General features: G+C 37.0%; 1 protein-coding gene across 1 annotated transcript in view; it reads left to right on the forward strand.

Moving 5' to 3' along the window:
• Nucleotides 1-25,075, forward strand: part of LOC148952798 (WD repeat-containing protein 11-like) — a 311,667-nt gene that overhangs the window by 234,125 nt on the left and 52,467 nt on the right. The window contains exon 10 of the mRNA XM_089087426.1: nt 15,662-15,870. Coding sequence (XP_088943552.1) covers nt 15,662-15,870 — 209 coding nt within the window. The remainder of the gene's footprint in view (nt 1-15,661; nt 15,871-25,075) is intronic.

Genomic DNA, 25,075 nt, shown 5'->3' on the forward strand with positions numbered 1-25,075 from the left:
CAAATGGCAGTAGAAAAAAGTACGAAAAGACCTTGATCCATCGTACCATAAAAAGCTTAAGTTCAAAGGGAAACTTGCCAAGCGAAACCTCTACTATGTCCAGCGCAGTTGCTCCTGCCCAGTATACTAAAAACTGTATACGAAAACGAACTACATGACGAAAAAAAAAAAGCATAAACAGTCTTGGCCTATCACTTTTGACTAATTGGTATCAACTTAAAAACACGACCATCAGACCAAACACTACGGAAAAAGACAAACGAATCCAATTATTTCTTTGTTATTCAATATAATTATATAACTCAATATAATCAATATCACAAATATTTGACTAAGAAATTACAATAAAAACAAAAAAAAATTATTTTAAGTTTGCTTAAAAATTCCCTGACTCTTGCTGGTAGGAGAGCTTTCTTCACTGGTTCCATCTTGGCAACATACCTGCAAAGATAGTTCATAAGGTTGCTACAATCAGGAAGGGTTCTTCGTAACAAAGTATTCATGTTAGGTCAAGCTGTGATTAACAATATCTTCAGCAACGGCAGTAGCGAAGACAGGATGTTATTTTCGGAGGAAGACCTAGAATATAAAAGACGAATGACTCCTTGGTTATATCAAGTAAAAGTGATTTAAAATTATTGTAGGCTAGGTTATTTTTAGCAAGATAGAGGTAGAACAGGTTGCAAAATTAGTTCAGTAGAGTTTAAGGAGGCCAGGAAATACAGACATAATAGACCCGAAAAGATAGCTCAGTTTCCCTGAAATTTTATGCAGGAGTCAAGAAGGAGTGGGATGAGGGTTTTTATTTTAAGCTGGGACTTACGAATGATTTATCCAAATTTTGGGGAGTTAAGGTCTTGCTTACAAGCAAAGGATTGCATGCTCGAATCAAAAGTTACAACTTGCAAAATTTGAAAGAATCTAAAACTGATCAATAATATGTAAAATAAGCTTGCTTCTTTGCGAAAACTGTCAAACTTCGAAGTGGAAGCCCATCTTGTGGTTATTGGTAGATTCAGAATTTAAGTTTTAAGTTTTAATATCGCTTTAAGTTTTAATGTCGCTCCTTACTTTCAGTAAAAATAAAACTCGTTTTCTTTAGTTAACCCTTCATAAAACAAGTCAATGATACCCCAAGACGTTCTATTTTCCTACTTATTCAGGAAATACAAAGAATTTACTATTTTGCCAAAATTTACCCTAAGATCAGCCACGTCGAACTTGCCCTTAGTAGCTAAATGCAAGTTGATAGATTTTTCTGCTTAAGTCGCAAGTTCAATTAAATCATACCAAAATATAATACAAACTTCCTGCAAATCAAGCATGCAACAGAAGCATTGACAACAAATAAAATATACAGCATTCTTACTAATGATTTCCAGTCAAGTAATATTCTAAATAAAATAAAACAAAAAAAAATGTATCAAGGCTATTTACAAGTTAAGGCTATTTCACTTACGAATTTATTTACCCTTTGAAAAGAGCTCCTCATAACACATGGCTGAAATAATCCTCTTCTGTTGCTGACATTCCAATTTTAGGGACTTTACTGACAAAAAATCTACTTTGAATAAACACTTCCAGATAAGCCCACGATCATGAACTATGCAAATATCAAACGAAGATGGGATAATTGTGAAATAGAGTGATGCTGTCTTTGTGATGGATGCTCTGTTTAGTGATATGTACATCTATTACACCTAGAAGTAGACATCAGTTAGAGCAAGATGTAGATGGCACAGTAACCTTTAAAATTGAACAAGAAAGCATTGCTTCCCAAAATATCCAAAACATTTAGGCGTTCTGAAATTCAAAGTAATTAACACAGATAACCAGAAAAAAGAAAAAAATTCCTGTTATAGAAGTATTCGCTTTGCAAATGTAACTATCTCCTCCCATAAAAAGTCCAAGATGAGTTTAACACGCAAAAAAGAGAAAGGATATTTCGGCTTTCTAAATTCGAAACACCTTATCTTGAACTTGAAATTATGGCTATGATGTGCTGATACATCATCCAATGACCATCTCTCTCAAACTCTCTGAAGAAATACTGCAGGATTCGTAATGAAAGACTATTAAAGACTCAGCTCTGTAAATAAGCATCAGGGAAAAGTATAGATACATTGTCTTGAGACAGGACTGTTAGCCTCTAATTTTAAAAATCATACACACCTTCAAAACAAAGCTTCTAAACGACAGATAACACCTTACACGAATGATATGTTGATGCAGGATTAAGATCAAAATCAGGTACTTCTCTAATGTTCCATCAAACAAGAGTGGAGCTCTCTTCAGCATCACAGTAAAGATACACCAGCTCTTGATCATAGCTTAGTGATTTCCTTGACAGAATGAAAAAGAACTGTCCCAGCAACCTAACCATATCCACTATTTCAGCAGCTTCTACAGCTGAGTCTGTCACATCGCTAATCACATAGTCCTTTATTATAGACAACACCCTTGAAAATGACCTCCTGGACTAAGCATGTGTCTTTCCCCAGCTTATGTGCAAACAGTATCAAGTAGCAAGTGTTTGTCAGCTTTCCATTTTTAGAAACTGTACAGCCGATTTCCTGACACATTCTATTTGAAAGAGATAGGTAATTCTGGTACTTCTGGTAACTCTTGGCCATTGCCTTGGTTAGATTTCTAGTTGAGGATGCACTTTTAGCAGCATCTTTAAAATATCTATGTCTTGATTCAAACTGAAAAACGAATAGTGAATTAGGGGGCCCAGTGTTCGCACATACAAAGGAAAGTGACGCATTGTATGGTCCTTGAACCTATTTTCATCATCCTCAAATATTTTGCTTTCAATTGAAGGTACATTCTTATTGTAAAATCTAAATTTGCAATAAGCATGTCTGTAAACCTCCAACTTGACACAAGCAATACAATTTTCCTCATCAGCAACATTAGAGACCAACATTCGTTTTCAGCCTTTCTTGGAACTAAATGGCCAAGTATTAGAGGAAACTAGCGAGGAAATACCAAATTTTGGATTGCATTATCTTCAAGGCACTTGAAATTATTTGAGAAAGGAGGAGGTTTGTCCTTAGCATCTATATCCTTGTAATCAAAGTTGGCAACACTAGCACTAAGCTCTGATTCTTTGAAAACACCATCAATAATCAAGTGCTGTAAACATTTTCCAGCATCCCACTTCATAACAGCTTCATACAAGTCATGGGCTATGCATGGTGGTAATCTGTCACATGAAAGTTTGGCAAGGCATTGAAATCAGAATTGAACTTCATGCCATTTACAGACTGCTTCCTAACATTTGGGTCTTGCAGCTTGTTTAAAGATTCCTTATAGGATGCTTTAGTTCTAAGAGTAAACTAAATTTTCCAATAGTCTTCCGCCGCAGTTTTTCCAGAGAACATGCAGACTCTGCAGGGATTCTGCACATTTCGGTTAAAGCATTTCACGACCCCCCCCCCCCCAATAAAATTCGAACCCAAGTTGTCTCCACATATACAGAAAACTATAAGTTTGAACTTTCTCCCATCAATCAGAATGCCTTCAGTACAAAGAAACTCTTATTCATTCACAATCTTCTTGAAGACTTTTTACAGTACCAACGATCTTGAAGTTCGATGCCAGCACTAGTATAACTAACTGCACAAGATCTAGCCTTGCTCGAAGCCAAGGTGGGAAGTTGAGAACTCATATATAAAAAGCTAGAGTGTTGTACTTTCCTGATGTAGACTTTTTAAGTGTTTTTTTTTATTTGTACCTCATCTTGGTAGAGCTGAAGAAATATCACATTTTTCTTCATGTCTGGATCAGAAGCATATAAAGAAGCAAAACGTTTACCATCATAGAAGTCTCTATATATACCTTTTTCTGAAGGATGATACCAATCTGTCAGAAATGCAATAAGTCCTCTGTGTTTGAAATGATTCTCCAAGGTGGCTGTAACTGAAACTGCTTGAACAAATCTCCTGTTTCCGTATTTATGAAGTCTAATACAGACTTGCTCCGGTACCCTATTGCTGCAACTTTCAAAATACTGGTCTCTCATGCACTGAGATCTCAGTGATCCGGTGGCAGGGTCTGTAACAAGCAGAAAAGGATCCTGCATATAATGACTTTCAATTTCATCACATATTTTCTGAAACAAATCTGGCTGAAAAACAGAATACATGCATTTAGCAACACTTTCTTTAAGTTCTTCTACTACAATTTCATGAAACTCGGTGAAGAGAAGCCTAAAGTTCTCAAGAATAAAACTGACAGTTGAGGCAGCTACATGTTTCTCTGATTCTAATCGAAGGGGAAGCAAAGCAAGCCCATCCGCAAGTGCTTGCCTTCTAGGCTCCATATCCAGGATACCCGAATCCTCTGACGATGTTCGTCTCAATCCTGATGTTTTATTTGTAGCTGCTAAACCAGCTCCCACTATTTCATCTTGGTTCAAATATAGCATTTCTGAGTATAGTGGCTCAGATGAGTCATTTTCTTCAACATAATCTTTATTATGGCCAGGAGGAGTGTTCAGATTGTTTCTCGCAGGCTATGAAGTTCCAATGAACAAAATGAACAAACAAGGATTTGCCTTGAAGTTCTGCAATTTGATGCCGTCAAGATCGGATCTACAATGAAGTTTGACAATATACAAAACTGGAAAAGATGGCTTTAGAAAATTCTAGCTGCGCACCCCCCCCCCCTTTTCCATAGTGAATCACGTCCTTAATTTGTAGCTTAGTATTCCTATCATGCTCTTTTGAGTAGAAACTTAAGCATGAATGAACAAGTAATAAAGTAAATAGAATAAATGCTTATATTTTTGCAGCAGATCATGGTTTGATAATTTATGTTCATCAAGAGTATGACAAAATATTGCAATGCACATCCAAAATATTGATAGCCCTATAGAGCAGTTTCTATGAATAAAGTGTTTCTGAAAGAAACATAGTTAGTTTATTTCTGTATGGTGACTTGTGACCCAACCTGTTAAAATAAGCTAAAGCTCATTCTAAAAAAAAAAAAAAAGTCAACAATGTATTTCAGCCATTTTCTTGGCAGGTAGGCTAAAATAGAAAGACAGAACAGCTCCCATTGGTACTGTAGAAGCCAAAACACCTTTCACATGTTTCAAATTTGACATACAGATGAAGGTGCAGAAAAAACTTTTAGTGAACAAGAATTTCTAAATTTTGACTCAACTACTATAATACTTCTAACATACTAAAGTATGTGAAAACTTTTGCAATTTCGTGGTTTAGTGTGGGATGCAATGTGGAAATTCCAGAATTTTCTAATTTTCTGACCGGAGCTTCCAGAGGATGTGGCTGTTACACTCAAATGGAGGATTGAATTCTGAATCACATGCTTTTTTTAAAGAATAAAAATAAGACAATTCCATTATGTTACACTTCTCTGCGAAGATGAGGCACCACCCGTAAAATATTGGATTCGATTATCAAAAAATTTGACATTGGAAGGATCCGGGACCCAAAGGCCAACGCTCCTTTGTATATGACTTTTATCCCGTACCTCCTCTTGAAGCTAACACAAAACTCAAATGTCACTTAATTTGCTTAATTTATATTAGTACAACCCTACAATCTACTTGAAGTCGGATAAATATATTGTCTAATTACTATTTGACAACGTGTATAAATATGGAAAGAAACATAAAAATCCTAGTAATGTAATTCTTAGGTAGATTAATAGTGCATTATAAAAGGGTTTAATTATAATAATCCCCTTTCCCTTTGGATTTAACAAATAGACGCCAATCTATAGAATGTGGTCACCGACATTTACCCCCCCCCCCCGGAAAAAACCCCCGTGGTATATTAAAACCCGCGGGGTATTTTCCACAGGGGTATTTTACAGGGAGGGGTAAACGCCTAGAATCACTGAGGGCATTGTTTAATTCTATGGTAAAATGCTACTTTAGCTACTATTGGCTATTTTGGAAAGGGCTTAAGCTAGAAAAAAGAAACTTTCATGGATAGGTCTACAGGCTAACGTATGTCCCGGGAAAGTATTTTGAAGTACCTACCTCTACTCTTTTTGCCTCTAGAGACTCCTGAAATTTGCCTACATGACAGCTAGCAATTCCTGTTATTTAAGTAGAATTTTAAGCCGTTTTTTTTTGTTTTTTTTTTTATTTGGAATTATATTTGTATATATTTAAAACCTTATAAATTGGGATTGAGCAGAGTTGTGGAGCTGAAAAGAATTTTGTTGTACTTCATTTAAGCAGAAGATTTGTTTTACAAGGTTTCACTTTTATAACACACAGATTTTTAAAGGTCATCAAAAGTTAGGACCCTTTATAGGGAGGAGTGGAGGTAAATACTTCAAAACACCTTCCCGGTACATACTTTAGCCTGTAGACGCATCCCTGAAACTTTCATTTTCCTAACCTACCCTCTTTCCAAGATAGCCCAAAGCATCTAAATTAGAATTTTACCATTCTATCTGCAAGTTCATAATACTTTTATAAAAGTAAAAAAAAAAAAAAAAATCAAAAGAACTTACCTTTCAGAAATAAGTCCACAACAACAAGTGAAAGGTCTTCGTTTGTGTAGCCTTTTAATCCCAATAGATCAAAAACCCGGACGACGACCCCCTTTCACGATATTTTTGCATCGGTCATGTCCCGCGGTATGACCCATTTTCGCAAGAGTTGATTGTCATTAGCTCCTCCCAGTACACTGAACTAGTTTAAATATATATTCGAGGAATGTAAAAATAAGGCAAAAGTACCTACACACTAAAAAAGTGTATTTTCACGCTAATCCAACAACTAGAAAGTACGCTGATCAAACGTGATATAATGCTATCAACGTCAAAGTACGTTTGTTTTTACCGTGTAGAGATGTTAAGGGTAATCGCCCGGTGTAAATTTTCACTGGGATTGAAATGTATAGAGCTTTCTTTGTGAGTGTTTGTGTGTGGGAGGGTGGCATTTTTCTGTTTTGACTTAGCCGGATTTCTCAGTATTATTTATTAAACCATCAAAAATTAAATTATAAGAAACAAGTTTTTTCAACTGAAAGTAACGAAAAACATTGAACCTTAAACACGAACAGAAATTATTACGTATGCGAAGGGGGCTACCCCCTTATCATCACCTCGCTCGTTACGCTAATGTCTGAGTTTTGTCCAGATACTTTAATAACGACTCCTGAAACACAAGAGTCGTTTAATTAGAACAATAAGAAGATTTTCTTTTTAAGTACTAAGAAACCTGAGTGTGAAGATCGAGGTGTTTAGGAGAGGGGGTTTCTAATGAGAAGAGCGAGGTGGTAAGGTGAGGACTACCTCTTCATATACCGGAAAGGGCTGTAAGTTTTGAAATTTACCCATATTGTTTACAAATAGTATTTGTCATTGAAATGTACTGCAGATCGAGAGATCACCGGTTCAAACATGGTTGTTCTCCGATTTTAGTCAGAAGTGAAGTCAAAAGCTATGACTATGACATTGAATTTTAAAATAAAATAATTAATTTTAGCATAAAACAATTAAAATTTTTATCAAAAAGTTTTAGAAACAGTTTATCAAACAGTTATATGTATTTTTGTATCATTTGAAAAACGATCAGAAATTAAATAAAAAGAAGTTTTTTTTTTAACTGAAAGTAAGAAGCGACATTAAAACTTAAAACGAACAGAAATGATTCTGTATGTGAAAAGGGATTTCCCGTACTCAACGCCTCGCTCTTAGTCACCCCTATCACTTTTGAATTTTAAAAAGGACACTAGGATTCCAGATTTCCAATTGAATGTACCTCATCCGAAGTTTATGCGATACCTTTCTAAAAAAAACCGTAAATGTTAATAATGGGCAACTACTAAAGCTGTTAGCCCTTGCCGGTAGGGCCGTGAGGGGGGATTTCATCCCAAAAGGCATAAATACCAGATCTTTTAAATATACTTAACAAAATGGCTATCTCAGAAGTTTCAATAGTTGTTTGGAGAAATGATGGGTGGTGGAGGAGGTGGGTCTGGTTGCCCTCCAATCCCTTTCGACTATCAAAAGAACGCTAGAACTCCTGATTTACAATCCAATGAGCCCCCTCTGAGTTTTATACGACCACCCATTCCATAAAACCTCTCATGCCCCTGGGGCATAACTTATAGCCCTTACCTAAGGGCTTTGGGAGGAGGGTTGTCATCTTCAAAGGCGTCATTAATTGACCTTTCAACTACGCTGAACAAAATGGCTATATGAAATTTTTGATTGGATGCATTTGGGGAAATGATGAGCGTCGGGGGGGGGGGGGCTGGATTTCCTCCAATCACTTTCAACTATTAAAAAGGGCACTGGAATTTACAATTTCCAATCGAAAGAGTCCCTTTCAATGTTTTTACGACGTCTTCTTTTGTTAATTGAAAGAACTTTTTCCACAACATAAGTTTTTCAAAAAAGTAAAGAACTCCATTAAACCAAAAATGAACAAAAATAGAATCAAACAATATACCAAGCATACAACTACCACAAATCGTTATCAATAAATAAATGAAACCCAAAACGACAGAAATTAAAGTAAATAACAGAGTCAAACTCAAACGAGCAGAAATTAATATGAGTAGGGTTCAAAAAACCATATGTTTTCTAAAAGCTAGAATATAATTTGCACTTTACTGAAAAGAATTCAAATCAGTTTACTGAAAAAAATGTGCATTGTCTGTTTAAAGTACATATTTATTCCTTAAAGTCTTAATTAATTTATGATTTCTTAAAGTTATAAAAGTGAAAACATTTAAAAGAATTTTTTCAGTAAAGTACAAATTATATTCTGGCTTTTAGAAAGCATAGGGGTATTGAACCCTACTCATATTAATTTCCGTTCTTTTTGGGTTTTTTACTGATACTGATTTGTGGTAGTTGTATGCTTGGTAGATTGTTTGATTCTAATTTTGTTCATTTTTGGCTTAATGGAGTTCTTCACTTTTTTTTTGAAAAACTTGTTTTGTGGAATATTTTTTTTTTAAATTAATTTCTGTTCACTTTATATTGACATAGTATTTTTCAATGAAAAAGAAAATAATAGTTTGAATCTGTCCGGTGTTCCTTTAAGAATTTACAGATTAGCTATTTATATGCTAGAGAAACATTTTCAGTAATTTTTAACAACTTTGAACATTACACGAATAGTAGTGATTAATTTAGTCATATACATCCTCTAGTTGACCTGATAAATAAAAGTTAATCCCATTCCCCAAAAATTATATCTATGCTCTTTCACAGCCTGGATACAACTACACTCTTTTCATTTAGTAAAATTTTAAAAGCAGAAGTAGTAATAGAAGTAGCCCCGAAAATTTTAAATTAATACCGTCAGTCGTTCTTGATATATTGCTGAGATATCTTATTGGCAACCAGTATACAAGCAGTGTGTTTTGATTTAATTTTAAAGCAATATTTAGTTTTTTAAGCATAATCAGCAAATTACATAACTGTGGGGGGTTGCCTTAACCAATAACCCTAGAGATATAGTTACTAAACCACTCAGCTATGCTGAACAAAATGGCTGTCTTAAAATTTTGATTGGAAGTGCCTGGAAAATTGTGAGCTAAAGAGGAGGGCTGATTGCCCTACAATAATTTTCGACTCTTAAGAAGGCACTAGAACTTTTAATTTTCAATCAAATTAGCTCCTTTAAATTATCAATAATATTGCTAGCTATGATAGAGCATTCTGCCTTTGTCTTTATATGCCCTATAGTGCTTATGTGCTTTTTTAATACCTGCATGCATATATGTTTTTCGTTTAATTGAAACTCCTCCTAAACATTCCCTTAAAGTTTCAACTTAATGCCATTAGTGTCGTTAGTTACAATCAAACAGTTCGTGGTAACGAACTGTAATCATATTCAGCGTATCAGAGAACCCTACTGTAGAGGTTTCAAGCACCTTTCTGCAAAAATGTGAAACTTTGTATTTTTTGCCAGAAGAAAGATCATGGATGCGTGTTTGTTTATTTTTTTGTTTTTTTGTTGTTTTTTTTTGGTTTTTTCCCAGAGGTGATATTATCGACCCAGTGGTCCTAGAATATCATGAGAGGGCTCATTGGAACGGGAAATTAAAAGTTCTAGTGCCCTTTTTAAGTGACCAAAAAATGGAGGGCAACTATATCCCTTCCCACGCTCATTTTTTTCCCAAAGTCACTTTATTAAAATTATGAGATGGTAATTTTGTTCAGTGTGGTCGAAAGTGTGATAACTATGTCTTTTAGGATTACTTAATCCCCCGAAGTCCCTGGGGGGAGGTCTAAAAGTTTGAGCTTTACCCAATGTTGACATATAGTATTGGTTATTGGGAAGTATACAGAAGTTATCAGGAGGGTTTTTTCTGGTAGTGGGGGGTGGGTGGGTCGGGGGTTATGTTGGAGGATCTGTCCATGAAGGAAGTTTTCATGAGGTAAGGGAAATTGCCATGAAGGGGGCGCCGGACTTGCCAGCATTTTTATTGGTTATTGGGAAGTATACAGACATTTTCAGGAAGGATTTTTTTTCTGGAGGGTGGGGCTGGAGGAGGGGGTTACTCGGGAGAATCTTTCCGTGGAGGATGTTTCTTTGGGGTAAGGGACATTTCTATGAAGGGGGCGCCGGATTTCCAAGCATTATTTAAAAAACGATCAGAAATTAAATTAAAAAAAAACAAGTTTTTTTCAACTGAAAATAAGAAGCAAAATTAGAACTTAAAACGAACAGAAATTATAACGTATATGAGGGGGTTTGGCCCCCCGGAAATACCTCGCGGGTTTAGCGACAGTTTTTTTTAGTGGTTTGAAAATAGGTATCTATTCTAATTAAAAGGCCTTTGTGATTCAGGGGTTTGTGAATTAAATTTTTTTTAACTTTTAACGTAAAGAGCGTGGTATTGACTAAGGGGAGAACCCCCTCATATACGTAATAAAATATACGAAAAAAAAAAAAAAAAAAAAAAAAACAAGCGATACGGCTCAATAGTAATCAAAAATTTTAAAAACGGAATTTTTTTTTCAAGAAATGTATAAAAATAATGGGTTTATAATTATGATTATAAATATATAAATTTTATTAAGTTCAGTAGTACTCATCAAAGGCTAAGATCCTGAGAAAATTTAACCGATTTTTGGAAGAGGGGGGAAACATCTCCTACAAGGGAAACAATTTTAGTGAAAACCACTCTTTCAGATTCAGCGTATCAGAAAACCCTATTATAGGTTTCAATAGGTTACATAGGTTTCAAGCTCGTAACTGCAAAAATATGCAAATTTGTATTTTTTGCCAGAAGAAAAATATACGAATATAGAAGTTAGTTATGTAAGTTAATTTGTAAATTACGTCATAACCAAATTTAGAGACATCCATTTAGCAAAAGAAAAGTAAAATTTTTACGCAAATTTTGTTTACTTATTCAGTGACAGTGAGCCAAAATAAAAGCTGCATTAACTAAAAAACGATCAGAAATTAAATAAAAAAACAGGTTTTTTAAACTGAAAGTAAGGAGCGACATTAAAAGTTAAAACGAACAGAAATTATACTCTGTATAGCCAGAAGACACACAGTGTCTTCTGGCTAGCTCAAAATCCACAACTTATGAAGGCATGAAGGTGAAATATTCTGAGAATGTTTCTGTTGTACGGATGACAACCTGCCATCCGTATGCAGGTTTTCAAAAGGGCATATCAGCAATATCTTAGAAAAAGTTTCGTGTGTGAAATTAAAACTTGCAACGCTTGTCGTGGGGGATTGTTGAACTTACCAAAAGACAATATTTGCATCATAATACTAATACTTTCACTCCTACAGCTACTGCTACTACTACTAAAGCCAAGACTACTACCATGAACTGGTGCTACTACAACTAATAAACCTAAGGATATTAAGTAAAAAATGTTGGGCAATATTGTACCTGTATTGAAATAAATCGAAACACTCTATGCCCATATAGGTTGTCAAGAGGACGTATCAGCGATGCTTCAGAACCAGTTGACGTTATTAAGTTAAAAATTTCATCGTGTCTTGAAGGGAATGATGAAAATAATGGTGTTATTTGCATACAAATACTAATGCTACTACTGCTACTACAACTATTGCTACGCATAATTACTGAACCTTTTAACAATGCTGAAAAAATTGATGTCTCAAAACTTTGTTTGGATATTTGTTTGGGCAATGGTGGGTGTAGAGGGTAAGTTTCTCTAAAATCACTTTGACTCTTAAAAAGGGCACTATAACTTCCAATTTAAAATCAAATGGGACCCATCTGAATTTAATACGACCACCCATTCCATAAAAACCTTATATAACCCCAGGGCATAACTTAAAGCCCTTCGTGAAGACATTGTTTTACATTGTTTGGACTAGTTTAAACAAAATTGCCATCGCACCGTTTGGTGAAAGGATTGGTTGTAGAAGAGGGGGGGGGGGGTTTAAATGCCGCCCATCAACGTTGAGGCTTAAAAAGGCCTAGAACTATCCAATTTTCAACCAAATGCGCCTCTTCTAAAGTTAAACAACCATTCCTTCCATAAAAACCCTAAATACCCCCTGGGTATAACTTACAACCCTTGCCCCTTATCTCTGGGGTTTGTTCCAACCCCAAAAGCCTTGTTATATAATATTAAACTATTTTGAATAGAATGACCTCAAAATTTCTATTAGATGCATTTCGGGACAATCCGACTTGTGTGTGTGTGGGGGGAGGGAAGCTGCCCTCCGATCACTTTGACTTTTAAAAATAGCACTAGATTTTCTGATTACCAATTCAATGAGCCCCCTCCGAAGTTTGTATGACCACGTTTTCTATAAAACGCTTTTTATATGCCCCCAGGGCATAACTTATAACCCTCCTCCTGAGGGCTGGAGGGATTTTTTTTATCCTCAAAGACATAATTACCAGACTTATTCAAATACGTTGAACAAAATGGCTACATCAAAATTTTGATTGGAAGTGTTTGGGGAAAGGATGGGTGTGGGAGGGGGGGGGGGTCATTTGCCCTCTGATCACTGTTGACTAATAAAAAAGGCACTAATCCAAAAGGCAATTTCCAATCGAATGACCCTTTTTTGAAGCTTCTACGACAACACTTTCTACAAAAACCTTATATGCCCCATGGGCATAACTTACGACCCTTTTCCTGAGGGCTATGGGGGAGAGGGTTGTCATCCTAAAAAAAATTACCAGACCTTTCAATTACGTTGAACAAAATGGCCATATCAAAATATTGATCGGAAATATTTGGGGACAAGATGGGCGTGGGGGGTGATCCTCCCTCCGATTACTTTCGACTATTAAAAAGGGCAATAACGCTCTCAATTTTCGCTCGAATGAGCCCTTTTTGAAGTTTATATGACAAGGCTTTGTATAAACGCCTTGTATGTCCACAGGGCATAACTTACAATCTTAGCCCTAAGGGCTGTGGGGAGGGGTTGGCATACTCGAAAACATAATTTCCGGACCCTGCAACTACGTTTAACAAAATGGCTATATCAAAATGTTTATCGGAAGTGTTTGGGGAACTGATGGGTGTGGGAGGAGGGCATTCATCCTCCGATCGTTTTTGACTATTAATAAAGGCACTAGCCCTCTCATTTCCCAATTGAATGAACCATTTTTCAAGTTTCGATGACAACACTTTCTATAAAAACCTTATATGCCCCCATGGCATCTTACAACCTATGCCTTGGGGGCTGTGGAGGGTTTGTCATCCTCAAAAACATAATTTCAGGACTTTTCAGTTACGTTGAACAAAATGACTATCTCAATATTATTATTGGATATGTTCGCGGAAGTGGTGGACGTAAAAGGGGGGTTAGTTGTCCTCCAATCACTTTCGACTATTAAGAAAGGCACTAGCCCTTTCAGTTTCCAATTGGGTGAGCCCTTTTTGAAGTTTTTACGGCAACGCTTTTTATAAAAAAAACCTTATTTGCCCCCAGGTTATAATTTACAACCCTCGCCCTGAGGGCTCTGGGGGGAGTGTCATCCTCAAAGACATAATTTCCGGACCTTTCAACTACGTTGAATAAATGGCTATGTCAAAATTTTGATTGGATGTGTTTTGGGAAATCGTGGGTGTGAAAGGGGTGTTAGTTTTCCTCCGATGGCTTTTGACTACTAAAAAGGGCACAAGCCCTTCTAATTTCTAATCGAATGAGCTCTTTTCGAAGTTTCTACGACAATTCCTTCGGCATGAAGTGCCCGGGTTCAAAAGATAAATAATACAAAAGGCCAACATCGTTTTTACTTTGGCAGCGCTATTGTTCTGCTTATGATATGAAATGCCTTGGTCTAAAAAAAGAACAAACAAAAAAAAATTATACATTGTGCTCATATCGCTGTTTACTTAGGCAACGCTATTATGCGTTCTATGATCAAAACAAGAAGCTGTTTTGAAGCCAGCAATAAAAATCTTATCAGAGAGGAAGAAAAGGTAAATTTCCTCCGTTTTGTTTAAACTAGTGACTTTTCTTGTCTGCTTAATATATGATCTGTTTAATATATGGTATAATATATTATGTTTAACATTTAAAAGATTGATTTTAATCACTGGGTTCCAAAAAGTCTGGTCACAGAAATCAGTGAACACAGAAATCAGGCTTGCACTTTTCTGCGGCAAAAGCACGACTTGTCGCACTTTTTAGGTAGAAAAAGCACTTTTTCGGCTTGCTTTGTCGCACGTTTACAACGTTTTCAGTTGGCAACCCTGGTCAGTCAGTCGGGTACCCAAAGGTAAATCGTAATAATCTAATAGTAATCTAATAATTAATGTAAATAAAACGTACAAAAGTATGTTTGTGTTCTATTTGGGCTACTTTGCTCTATTGTGGATTACTCGGACAATTGCTTATCCACTGTTGCCATACCACTCAGCACTGCAAATAATGAAGAGTTGACTGTATTTTGTTTTAAGTAAAAACATATTTCAAGCAGTTCAGTTTTTACTCGAATGTAATAAAATTGTCAACAGATTGTTACATTATTAAAAGTTCTGTACGAACCGCACAGGAAATTTAATAATAAGGTGGTTGGGGGAGGGGTTGGTAACCCCTGTCACATAAATGGTGCTTTCTGTTTTTTTTTATGTTATGATATTCCTCTTTATTTAATACTATTCAGCTTGCTTGGTAATTAATTTAAACCTTTAAATGTGACATTAGTCATTATTTTGAAAAGCTTCTTTGGTGTATTTATGCTTGTAGCTTTTGAAGAAGAGGAATGAAACTGAGGAATTTACTGAGGATAAATATACATACTTTTTTACAGAAGAAAAAGAAGAGAAGCAGCCAGAATTAAAAGCAACAAAAAAACTGAAGAGGAGAGAAAAGAGAGAGTGCGCGAGGGAGAGAAAGAGTGAGGGATAGAAAGAGAGAGAAAGAGGGAGGGAGATAAAGAGAGAGCGAGAGAAACACAGTGGGAGAGAAAGAGAGAGGGAGAGAGAGAGAGACGGAGAGAGAGTAAAAGAGAGATGGAGAGAGAAAAAGGGAGAGAAAAAGAGGGAGAGAGAAAGAGGAAGAGAGAAAGAGGGAGAGAGAGAGGGATAGAAAGCGAGATAAATTTCCCACTTTGTATCGGGAAGGGAATCAGAAACTAAACATTGCTTAAGTTCAAGTCTGTTTAATACAAGGTTTTTGAGTAAATTAAAAAGAATAGCAGTTATACGTGTTTTATGTTCATTTCAAATTTTATGTTCTCCTCTTCAGTTCAACTACCGTTTACTACCTACTGGGATGATTGGGGACATGACCTCTTCTAGTCGAGTCATTAGAGCATGTCCAAAAACTGAGAGGAAAAGTGAAGATCAGTCCCATCATTTCGTAGCTGCTGGTGGGAAAAACGGAAGTGTGTATTTACTGAACGTTTCCACGGGGATTGTTGAAAAAGAAATGAGTGTTCATGGCAATCCTGTTTCGTAAGTTTGACTTTCGTGTCTAAATTCGATAGAGGTCATCACCTTCTCTTTTACAGGCTTTAATGAAATATCACTATCCTATTTGGCGCTCAGGTCTGTTGCCTTAGTCTCCCTTTGAGTTACCTATTATCTCTTACCGTCACTAGGTAAGAGACTCTACTTTATACCTTCTTGGGAAACTGATTTTTTTTTTTTTCACTTGAAATAAATATAAAAAACCCATCGCAAGAAAAAAATTGCTCCTCAGGTCATTCTGCACTTTGGCACTGTCTTTCAATAACTTTTTCTGTTATTCCTAGCACAGAGAGACATATAATGTACTTGCAAAAAATCACTAAGTTTTCATATTTTCAAGGGCCTAATATTTCTTGCAAAAGAATAAATCAAGTTTTGTATATTTTCCCTTAGAAAATTGCCATTTTACATAATTTAGCTAGAAAGAAAGTAAATAGTTCACTTGATGCGTTTTTTAACGTCCTTTGCAAATATAATAATCACTTCCGGTGTAAATTTCATTTTTAGCCCTTAAAGAGCACCAAAAGTTGGTCAATTTTTGTCATCAAACAAAAAAGTGACTGTCACTAGATATGGCTTTAAAAAGTGGTGGATAATATACTATTTGTTTATAAATCTGTTATTTCAAAGTAATATACTCCAAAGGCACGGATTTATAGAAATCTTATTCGACAAAAATTGAATTTATAGACATTCTTCTAAAATATCAGACGTTTTCCTGACGTCTTAAGAATAGAGCGCGTTTTCTGCGTCATAAAGCTTGCAGTAATCTGACAATAGGAAACGAAAAAAGTAAACAAACATTTTGTTTAAACTAATTTTTGAGTTTACATCTTAATCTAAAAACTATTAATAAGTCACCTTTTAGGGCCCCATTAAGGGCTCAAAAAGCGTTTCCCCCGGAAGGAATTATCATATTTGAAAGGAGCATAAAAAAAGCATCAAGTAATGTATTCACTTTTTTCATAGCTAAATTGTGTAAAAAAAGAAAAATTTACTCTAGTTTTGAAAATGCGTAGTTATTTATCTCTCCAGAAATTGCATTTCCTTCTCTGCCTAGATTAATATAGTTAATCTATTCCAGTTAACTCAGAACCAAAGTATAATCACCTACGGAACAAGTATTGACAAAACTCTCCAAAAGTGACCCCGCGTACCTCAGCACCTCTAGACACAAAGTGCTGTACTACTTAATCGCTCCGAGCCAAAGTACTTTGCTACGAGCCAATAAATTATGCTAGAGCGTGATTCAGGCGACGAGTGACCGGGAAAGTTGTATTGAATTGTGTAACTACGGTATATAGTTGCCATGTTCGCATAGGTAGGTCTCCGGAGACGCGGACAAAGGGTCACTTTTTTGTGTGGAGAGGATAGGTTTTGTCAGTACTTGTTCTGTAGGTGATTATACTTTGCTCAGAACTATTTAGACTGAGGCATTAGTTATCCTGGGTTTGAAAAGGTGGAGCTATTTTCCTCTCAGCAAGTAAGGAATAATATGGTTTGTTTACAAAATCACGTCAGAAGAATATACCAATGGAATGAAAGCCCCTTTTTAATACAAAAGTCTTGGACGGTAAATTTCCTTTTTCTCTGTGTTCTTACTCTATTGTGGGCCATTCCATACTAAGCGAACTCATCTTGAGAGTAATTCAAGTCGAGTATTCCATATTTTCTTTAAGTTTTGTTTAAAGTTTAGATGAATTTTTGCTTTTTATTCATTAATTTCTGAAAAATTTGTGTTGCCAGTACAAACCAGCTGGGGATTTAAGGTCACATCAGTAGAGGCAGTCAAAATGCAAGTAGAGAGGGGTCATGAGCTCGTGACAGCACCACGTGGTTTATGGTTTTCTCAGTGAGAATGAAAAAACAGGAATTTTCTCACTTGAAAAACCATGAATTTTGTCACATTTATGTCTGTTTTTATGGTTTTTGTCAGTGAGAATTTGAAAAACAGGAACTTTGTCACATTTTTGTATGTTTTTATGGTTTTTGTTAGTGAGAATTTGAAAAACAGGAACTTTCTCACTTGGAAAACCATAAACCACGTGGTGCTGTCACGAGTCAGAACACCTGTGATGTCGACCTCAATTCACCTATCGTGAATCAATAATTCCCCTTAGAAACAACAAATTAATTTTCCTTTCTTGACAGATCAATCAATCAATGACATCATCTGTCAGACTTTAAAAATTTTCACCTAGAAACATTTTTCCAGGAATAGATCCAAAATCATTAATGTCTTTGCCTCGGGAACAGTTCTACTGGTCGAACTCCAAAGGATATTAATAACCACAGGCCATGGAAACAATTAGGCAAGAAACATCTTAGCGATGAATTGTTTTAGCGCGCGAGAAGGTTTCATATTAATTTGAAATGCGTTAGCACAGAGATGCCAATAACAAAGGAACACGCTGAATTTACGTTTAGGGATTATTTGGGCGAAACCGTTTTAGACAGGTTATGGAACTATTTCGGCGAAACAGATAGAGACATTTTAAAAGAAGATTTTGAAGAGATTTTGGAGGAGGTTTTGAGTGTGGTCGTTATAATACACAAGTTTCATTTGAACAGTGTTGTGAGGTCCTCTAACCCAACCCCAAAGGGTCCCAATCCTCCTACCCCAACCCCGAAGGAAGCCCCCGGTCCTCAAAGCCCCCCAAACTCCCAAAGGGCCACCGGCGCCCCCAAAGACCCACCCAGACCCCCAAAGGCCATCCCCAGGCCCCCAGGCTCCCAACTGTCCCCCCCCCCCGGACCCCCAAAGACCATCCCTGTGCTCCAAAGGCCCTCCCTGTGCCCCCAAAGGCCCTCCTCCGGTCCCCAAAGGCCCATCGAGCTCCCAAAGGACCAACGGGGTCCCAAAGGCCCTCCACCGGCCCCCAACTGCCCCAAAGGCCCTCCCCTGGTCCTCAAAGGCCCCCCAGGGCTCCCAAAGGACCAACGGGGTCCCAAAGGCCCTCCCCCGGTCCCCCAATGTCCCACAGGCTCACAAAGGCCCTCCCTGTGCCCCAAAGGCCATCCACCGGTCCCCAAAGGCCCATCGAGCTCCCAAAAGACCAACGGGGTCCCAAAGGCCCTCCAACGGTCCCCAAATGTCCCCCAGGCACTCAAAGACCATCCCGGCGCCCCACAGGCCTACCCAGACCCCCACATGCCATCCCCGGACCCCCAACGCCCCTACCCCGATCCCCAAAGGTCCCCCCGAGCTCCCCCCGGACCACCGACCCTCAAGGGACACACAGACCCTCAAAGGCTCTCCCGTGCACCCATCATTCGATGAGGTGTGTTGTCTGAAACCTAGGATTTGGGATGTGTAGTTTGCTACTTCAGGCTTTTCTGAGCTAAGGTTTCCTAGTATTTCCTAGGTGAATGTTGTCTGAAACCAATAGTTTGGGATGAGTAGTTTGCTATTTCAGGCTTTTATGAGCTAGGTTTCTTAGCCTTTCGTTGATGTGTGTTGAGTGAAACTTATGATTTGGGATATGTAGTTTGTTATTTTTGACTTTTCTGAGTTGGATTTCTTAGTCTTTCATAGGTGTGTGATGTCTGAAACCTATGATTTGGGATGTGTAGTTTGCTATTTTCGACTTTTCTGAGCTGGATTTCCTAGCCTTTCATAGGTATGCGTTGTCAGAAAATTATGATTTGGGATGTATAGTTTGCTATTTCAGGCTTTTCTGAGCTAAGGTTTTCTAGTATTTCGTAGGTGAATGTTGTCTGAAACCAATAGTTTGGGATGAATAGTTTGCTATTTTTGACTTTTCTGAGCTAGGTGTCTTAGTCTTTCGTTGATGTGTGTTGACTGAAACCGATGATTTGGGGTATGTAGTTTGCTATTTTTGACATTTCTGAGCTGGATTTCTTAGTCTTTCATAGGCGTGTGTTCTATGAAACCTATGATTTGGGATGGGTGGATTGCTACTTTTGACCTTTCTGAGCTGGATTTCTTAGCCTTTCATAGGTGTTTGTTGTCTGAAAACTATAGTTTGGGGTGGATGGATTGCTACTTTTGACCTTTCTGAGCTGGATTTCTTAGCCTTTCATAGGTGTTTGTTGTCTGAAACCTATGATTTGGGATATGTAATTTGCTATTTCTGACTTTTCTGAGCTAGGTTTCTTAGCCGTTCATAGGTGTGTGGTGTCTGAAACCTATGATTTGGGATGTGTGAGTTGCTATTTCTGACTTTTCATAACCGGATTTCTTAGTCTTTAGTAGGTGTGTGATGTCTGAAACCTATGATTTGGGGGTGTGTGGGTTGATATTTTTTGACTTTTCTGAGCTAGATTTCTTAGTCTTTCATAGGTGTGTCCTTTCAGAAAATTATGATTTGGGAGGTATAGTTTGCTTTTTGGACTTTTCAGAGCTAGGATTTTTAGTCACTCATAGGTGTTTGTTGTCTGAAACTTCGAGTTTGGGATGAGTAATTGGCTATTTCAGACTTTTCTGAGCTATGGTTTCTTAGTATTTCGTAGGTGACTACTGTCTGAAACCTATGATTTGGGATATGTAAATTACTATTTCGGGCTTTTCTGAGTTAGATTTCTTAGTATTTCGTAGGTGAATGCTGTCTGAAACTTATGATTTGGGATATGTAAATTACTATTTCGGGCTTTTATGAGTTGGATTTATTAGTCTTTCATAGGTGTTTGATGTCTGAAACCTATGATTTGGGATGTGTGGGTTGCTATTTTTTGACTTTTCTGAGCAGGATTTCTTAGCCATTCGTAGGTGTGTGTTGACTGAAACCTATGATATGGGATGGTTAATTTGCTATTTCTGACTTTTCTGAGCTAGATTTCTTAGCCTTTCATATGTGTGTCCTTTCAGAAAGTTATGATTTGGGAGGTATAGTTTGCTTTTTGGACTTTTCATAGCTAGGATTCTTAGTCACTCATAGGTGTTTGTTGTCTGAAACTTCGAGTTTGGGATGAGTAGTTGGCTATTTCAGACTTTTCTGAGCTAAAGGTTTCTTAGTATTTCGTAGGTGAATGCTGTCTGAAACTTATGATTTGGGATATGTAAATTACTATTTCGGGCTTTTCTGAGTTGAATTTCTTAGTCTTTCATAGGTGTGTGATGTCTGAAACCTATGATTTGGGATGTGTAGTTTGCTATTTTCGACTTTTCTGAGCTAGGTTTCTTAGCCTTTCATAGGTATGTGTTGTCAGAAAATTATGATTTGGGACGTGTAGTTTGCTATTTCAGACTTTTCTGAGCTATGGTTTTCTAGTATTTCGTAGGTGAATGTTGTCTGAAACCTATAGTTTGGGATGAGTAGTTTGCTATTTTCGACTTTTCTGAGCTAGGTTTCTTAGTCTTTCGTTAGTGTGTGCTGACTGAAACCTATGATTTGAGATACGTAGTTTGCTATTTTTGACTTTTCTGAGCTGGATTTATTAGCCTTTCCTAGGTGTGTGTTGACTGAAACCTATGATTGGGATGAGTGGTTTGCTATTTTTGTCTTTTCTGAGCTAGATTTATTAGCTTTTCATAGGTGTGTGTTGTCTGAAACTTATGATTTGGGATGTCTAGTTTGCTATTTGAACTTTTCAGAGCTATGATTCTTAGTCCGTCATATGCGTTTGTTGTCTGAAACTTCTAGTTTGGGTTGAGTAGGTTCTATATTTCAGGATTTTCTTAGCTAAGGTTTCTTAGTATTTCATAGGTGAATGATGTCTGAAACCTTTGATTTGGGATTTGTAAATTACTATTTATGGCTTTTATGAGAGGGATTTATTAGTCTTTCATAGGTGGGTGTTGTCTGAAACATATGATTTGGGATGGGTGGGTTGCTAATTTTGAATTTTCTGAGATGAATTTCTTAGCCTTTCATAGGTGTTTGTTGTCTGAAACCTATAGTTTGGGATGACTAGTTTGTTATTTTTGACTTTTCAGAGCTATGTTTCTTAGCCGTTCTTAGGTGAGTGTTGTCTGAAACCTAGGATTTGGGATATGTAAATTACTATTTCGGGCTTTTCTAAGCTAGATTTCTTAGTCTTTCATAGGTTTGTGTTGTCTGAAACATATGATTTGGGATGTGTGGGTTGCTATTTTTTGACTTTTCCGAGCTGGATTTCTTAGCCGATCATAGGTGAGTGCTGTCTGAAACTTGTGATTTGAGATGGTTAATTTGCTATTTCCGGCTTTTATTAGCTAGGTTTCATAGCCTCTCATAGGTGTGTGTTGTCAGAAAATTACGATTTGGGATGTGTAGTTTGCTATTTGAAATTTTCAGAGCTAGGATTCTTAGTCCATCATTGGTGTTTGTTGTCTGAAACCAATAGTTTGGGATGACTAGTTTGCTATTTCAGGCTTGTTCATTTTGAATTTCGGTCATGAAATGCAAGAGTTGGAAAATTAGGGTCTTAGTCCACCAGCTCAGTATTAGGGTCCCAGTCCACCAGCCTGAATGGTGGAAATTCACTAGCTCAGAATTTGGGTCTTAGTCCACCAGCCAGAATGGTGGAAATACACTATCTCAAAATAAGGGTCTAAGTCAAACAGCCTGAATGGTGGAAATTCACTTGCTCAGAATTAGGGTCTTAGTCCACCAGCCCGAATGGCGGAAATTCACTAGCTCAGAATTGGGGTCTTAGTCCACCAGCCTGAATGGTTGAAATTCACATTAGAAGACACAAAAACTTACACACACACACACATGAAAACTTACACACACACACAAAAACTTACACACACATGACGAAACTTACACACACACAAAAAAACTAACACACACACACACACACAAAAACTAACACATGCACACGAAAACAAAAATTCACGCACAAACATACATTCACACACAAACAAAAACACACACACACACACACAAAACAAAAAAAACACAAACACACACAAAAACTCACACACACACACAAAAAAAAACAAACACACAAAAACAAAAACACACACACACCCACGCACACAAAAAATAACACATGAACACAAAAAAAAAACTAACACACAAATTCAAAAAAACTAACACACACACACACACACACACACACACACACAAACTAAAACACAAACACGAAAACTTACACACACACGCAAAAAAATACACACACAAACACTAAAACACACACACACACACACACACACACAAAAACTTACACATTCACTCCAAAACTAACAAACACACAAAAACTAAAAATAACACACAAAAATACACACACACACAAAACAAACACACACACACACACGAAAACACACACACACACACGCAACAAATTAAACACATAAAAAAACTTACACACACACACACACACACACACACACACACACACACACAAACTAAAACATGAACACAAAAAAACACACACACACACACGCAAACAAAATAACAAACACACACCCAAACACACAAACACAAAACAAAAACACACACACTACAAAACTTACACACACACACAAAAACTTAAACAATAACATTAAAACTTAGACACACACACAATAAAACTTACACACACACTACAAAACTCACACACACACACAGACACAAACTTAAACACACACACACACACACACAAACTCACAGACACACACTCACACACACACACACAAAACTTACACATTCACACTAAAACTTACATTCACACAAATACTTACACGCACAAAAAAACTTACACACACACACACACACACACAAAACAAAAAACAAAAAAAAAAAAACACATACACACACAAACAAACAAAAAAAAACACACACACACACAAAAACTTACACATGAACACAAAAAAAACTCACACACACACACACAAAAACTTACACACACACACACACACACACAAAAAATCCACACACACACAAGAACAAATAAAAAAACACACAAAAAATTAATAACAAACACTAATACACACACACACACACACACACACACACACACACACAAAGTTACACATACACAAAAAAAAAAACAATAACACACAACCACAAAAACACACAAACAAAAAAAAAAAAACACACACACACTTACACAAACACACAAAAAACTTATATCCACACGCAATAACTTACACACACAAAAACTTACACACACACACACACACAAAAACACACACACAAAAACTTACACATTCACACTAAAACTTACATGCACACAAAAACTTATACACACACACACGAAAACTAACACACACACTTAAAAACTTACAAGCACAAGAGATTAGACAAACACAAAATTAAACACTCACACAAACAAAATTACACATACACTCACAAAAATACACACACACACACACACACAACATAAAACAAAAAACCACTAATACACACACACACACACACACACACACAAAAAAAAAAACACACTCGCACACAAAAACACACACACACACAAAATATAACACAAACACAATAAAAAAAATTCACACAAAAACAAAAAAAAACAGTAACAAAAACATACACACACACACACAAACACTGACACACACGCACAAAAACAGACACACACACACTCACGAAAACTTATGAGCACACACGAAAACTACCATATCACAGTTACATTGTCTTAATTTTCCAAATTTCATTTTGAATTTCTGTCGTGAAATGCGAGAGTTGGATTATTTCAGTAGTGACTTGCTGTGCGTTACCTTCTCACAGTTACATTCTCTTGATTTTTCGAAGTTCATTTTGAATTTCTGTCATGAAATGCAAGAGTTGGAAAATTGGGGTCTTAGTCCACCAGCTCAGAATTGGGGTACCAGTCCACCAGCCTGAACGGTGGAAATTCACTAGCTCAGACTTGGGGTCATAGTCCACCAGCCTGAATGGTGGAAATCCACTAGCTCAAAATTGGGGTCTCAGTCCACCAGCCTGAATGGTGGAAATTCACTAGATCAGAATTAGGGTCATATTCCACCAGCCTGAATGGTGGAAATTTACTAGCTCAGACTTGGGGTCTTAGCCCACCAGCCTGAATGGTTGAAATTCACATCAGACGAGGTTACGTGCGCACACACACACAGAGAGAGACGACTAACCCACCGAGACAACACATACACAACGAGACGACACCTAACCTGTTCCGGTGAGTATGGGTAGGTTAGGTTGGGATAGATTAAGGTCGGTTAGGTTAAGTTAGGTTAGGTTAACCTACGTACGCTTCACTTAGGTTAACTTAGGTTAGGTGAGAGACAGGCAAAAAGTTAGGTGTATGATTAGGTTAGGTTAGATTAAGTTAGGTTAGG

Source organism: Artemia sp. Qi Xiang Cuo, chromosome 4 (assembly GCF_049724085.1).
Source record: "Artemia sp. Qi Xiang Cuo chromosome 4, ASM4972408v1, whole genome shotgun sequence".
Taxonomy (NCBI): domain Eukaryota; kingdom Metazoa; phylum Arthropoda; class Branchiopoda; order Anostraca; family Artemiidae; genus Artemia; species Artemia sp. Qi Xiang Cuo.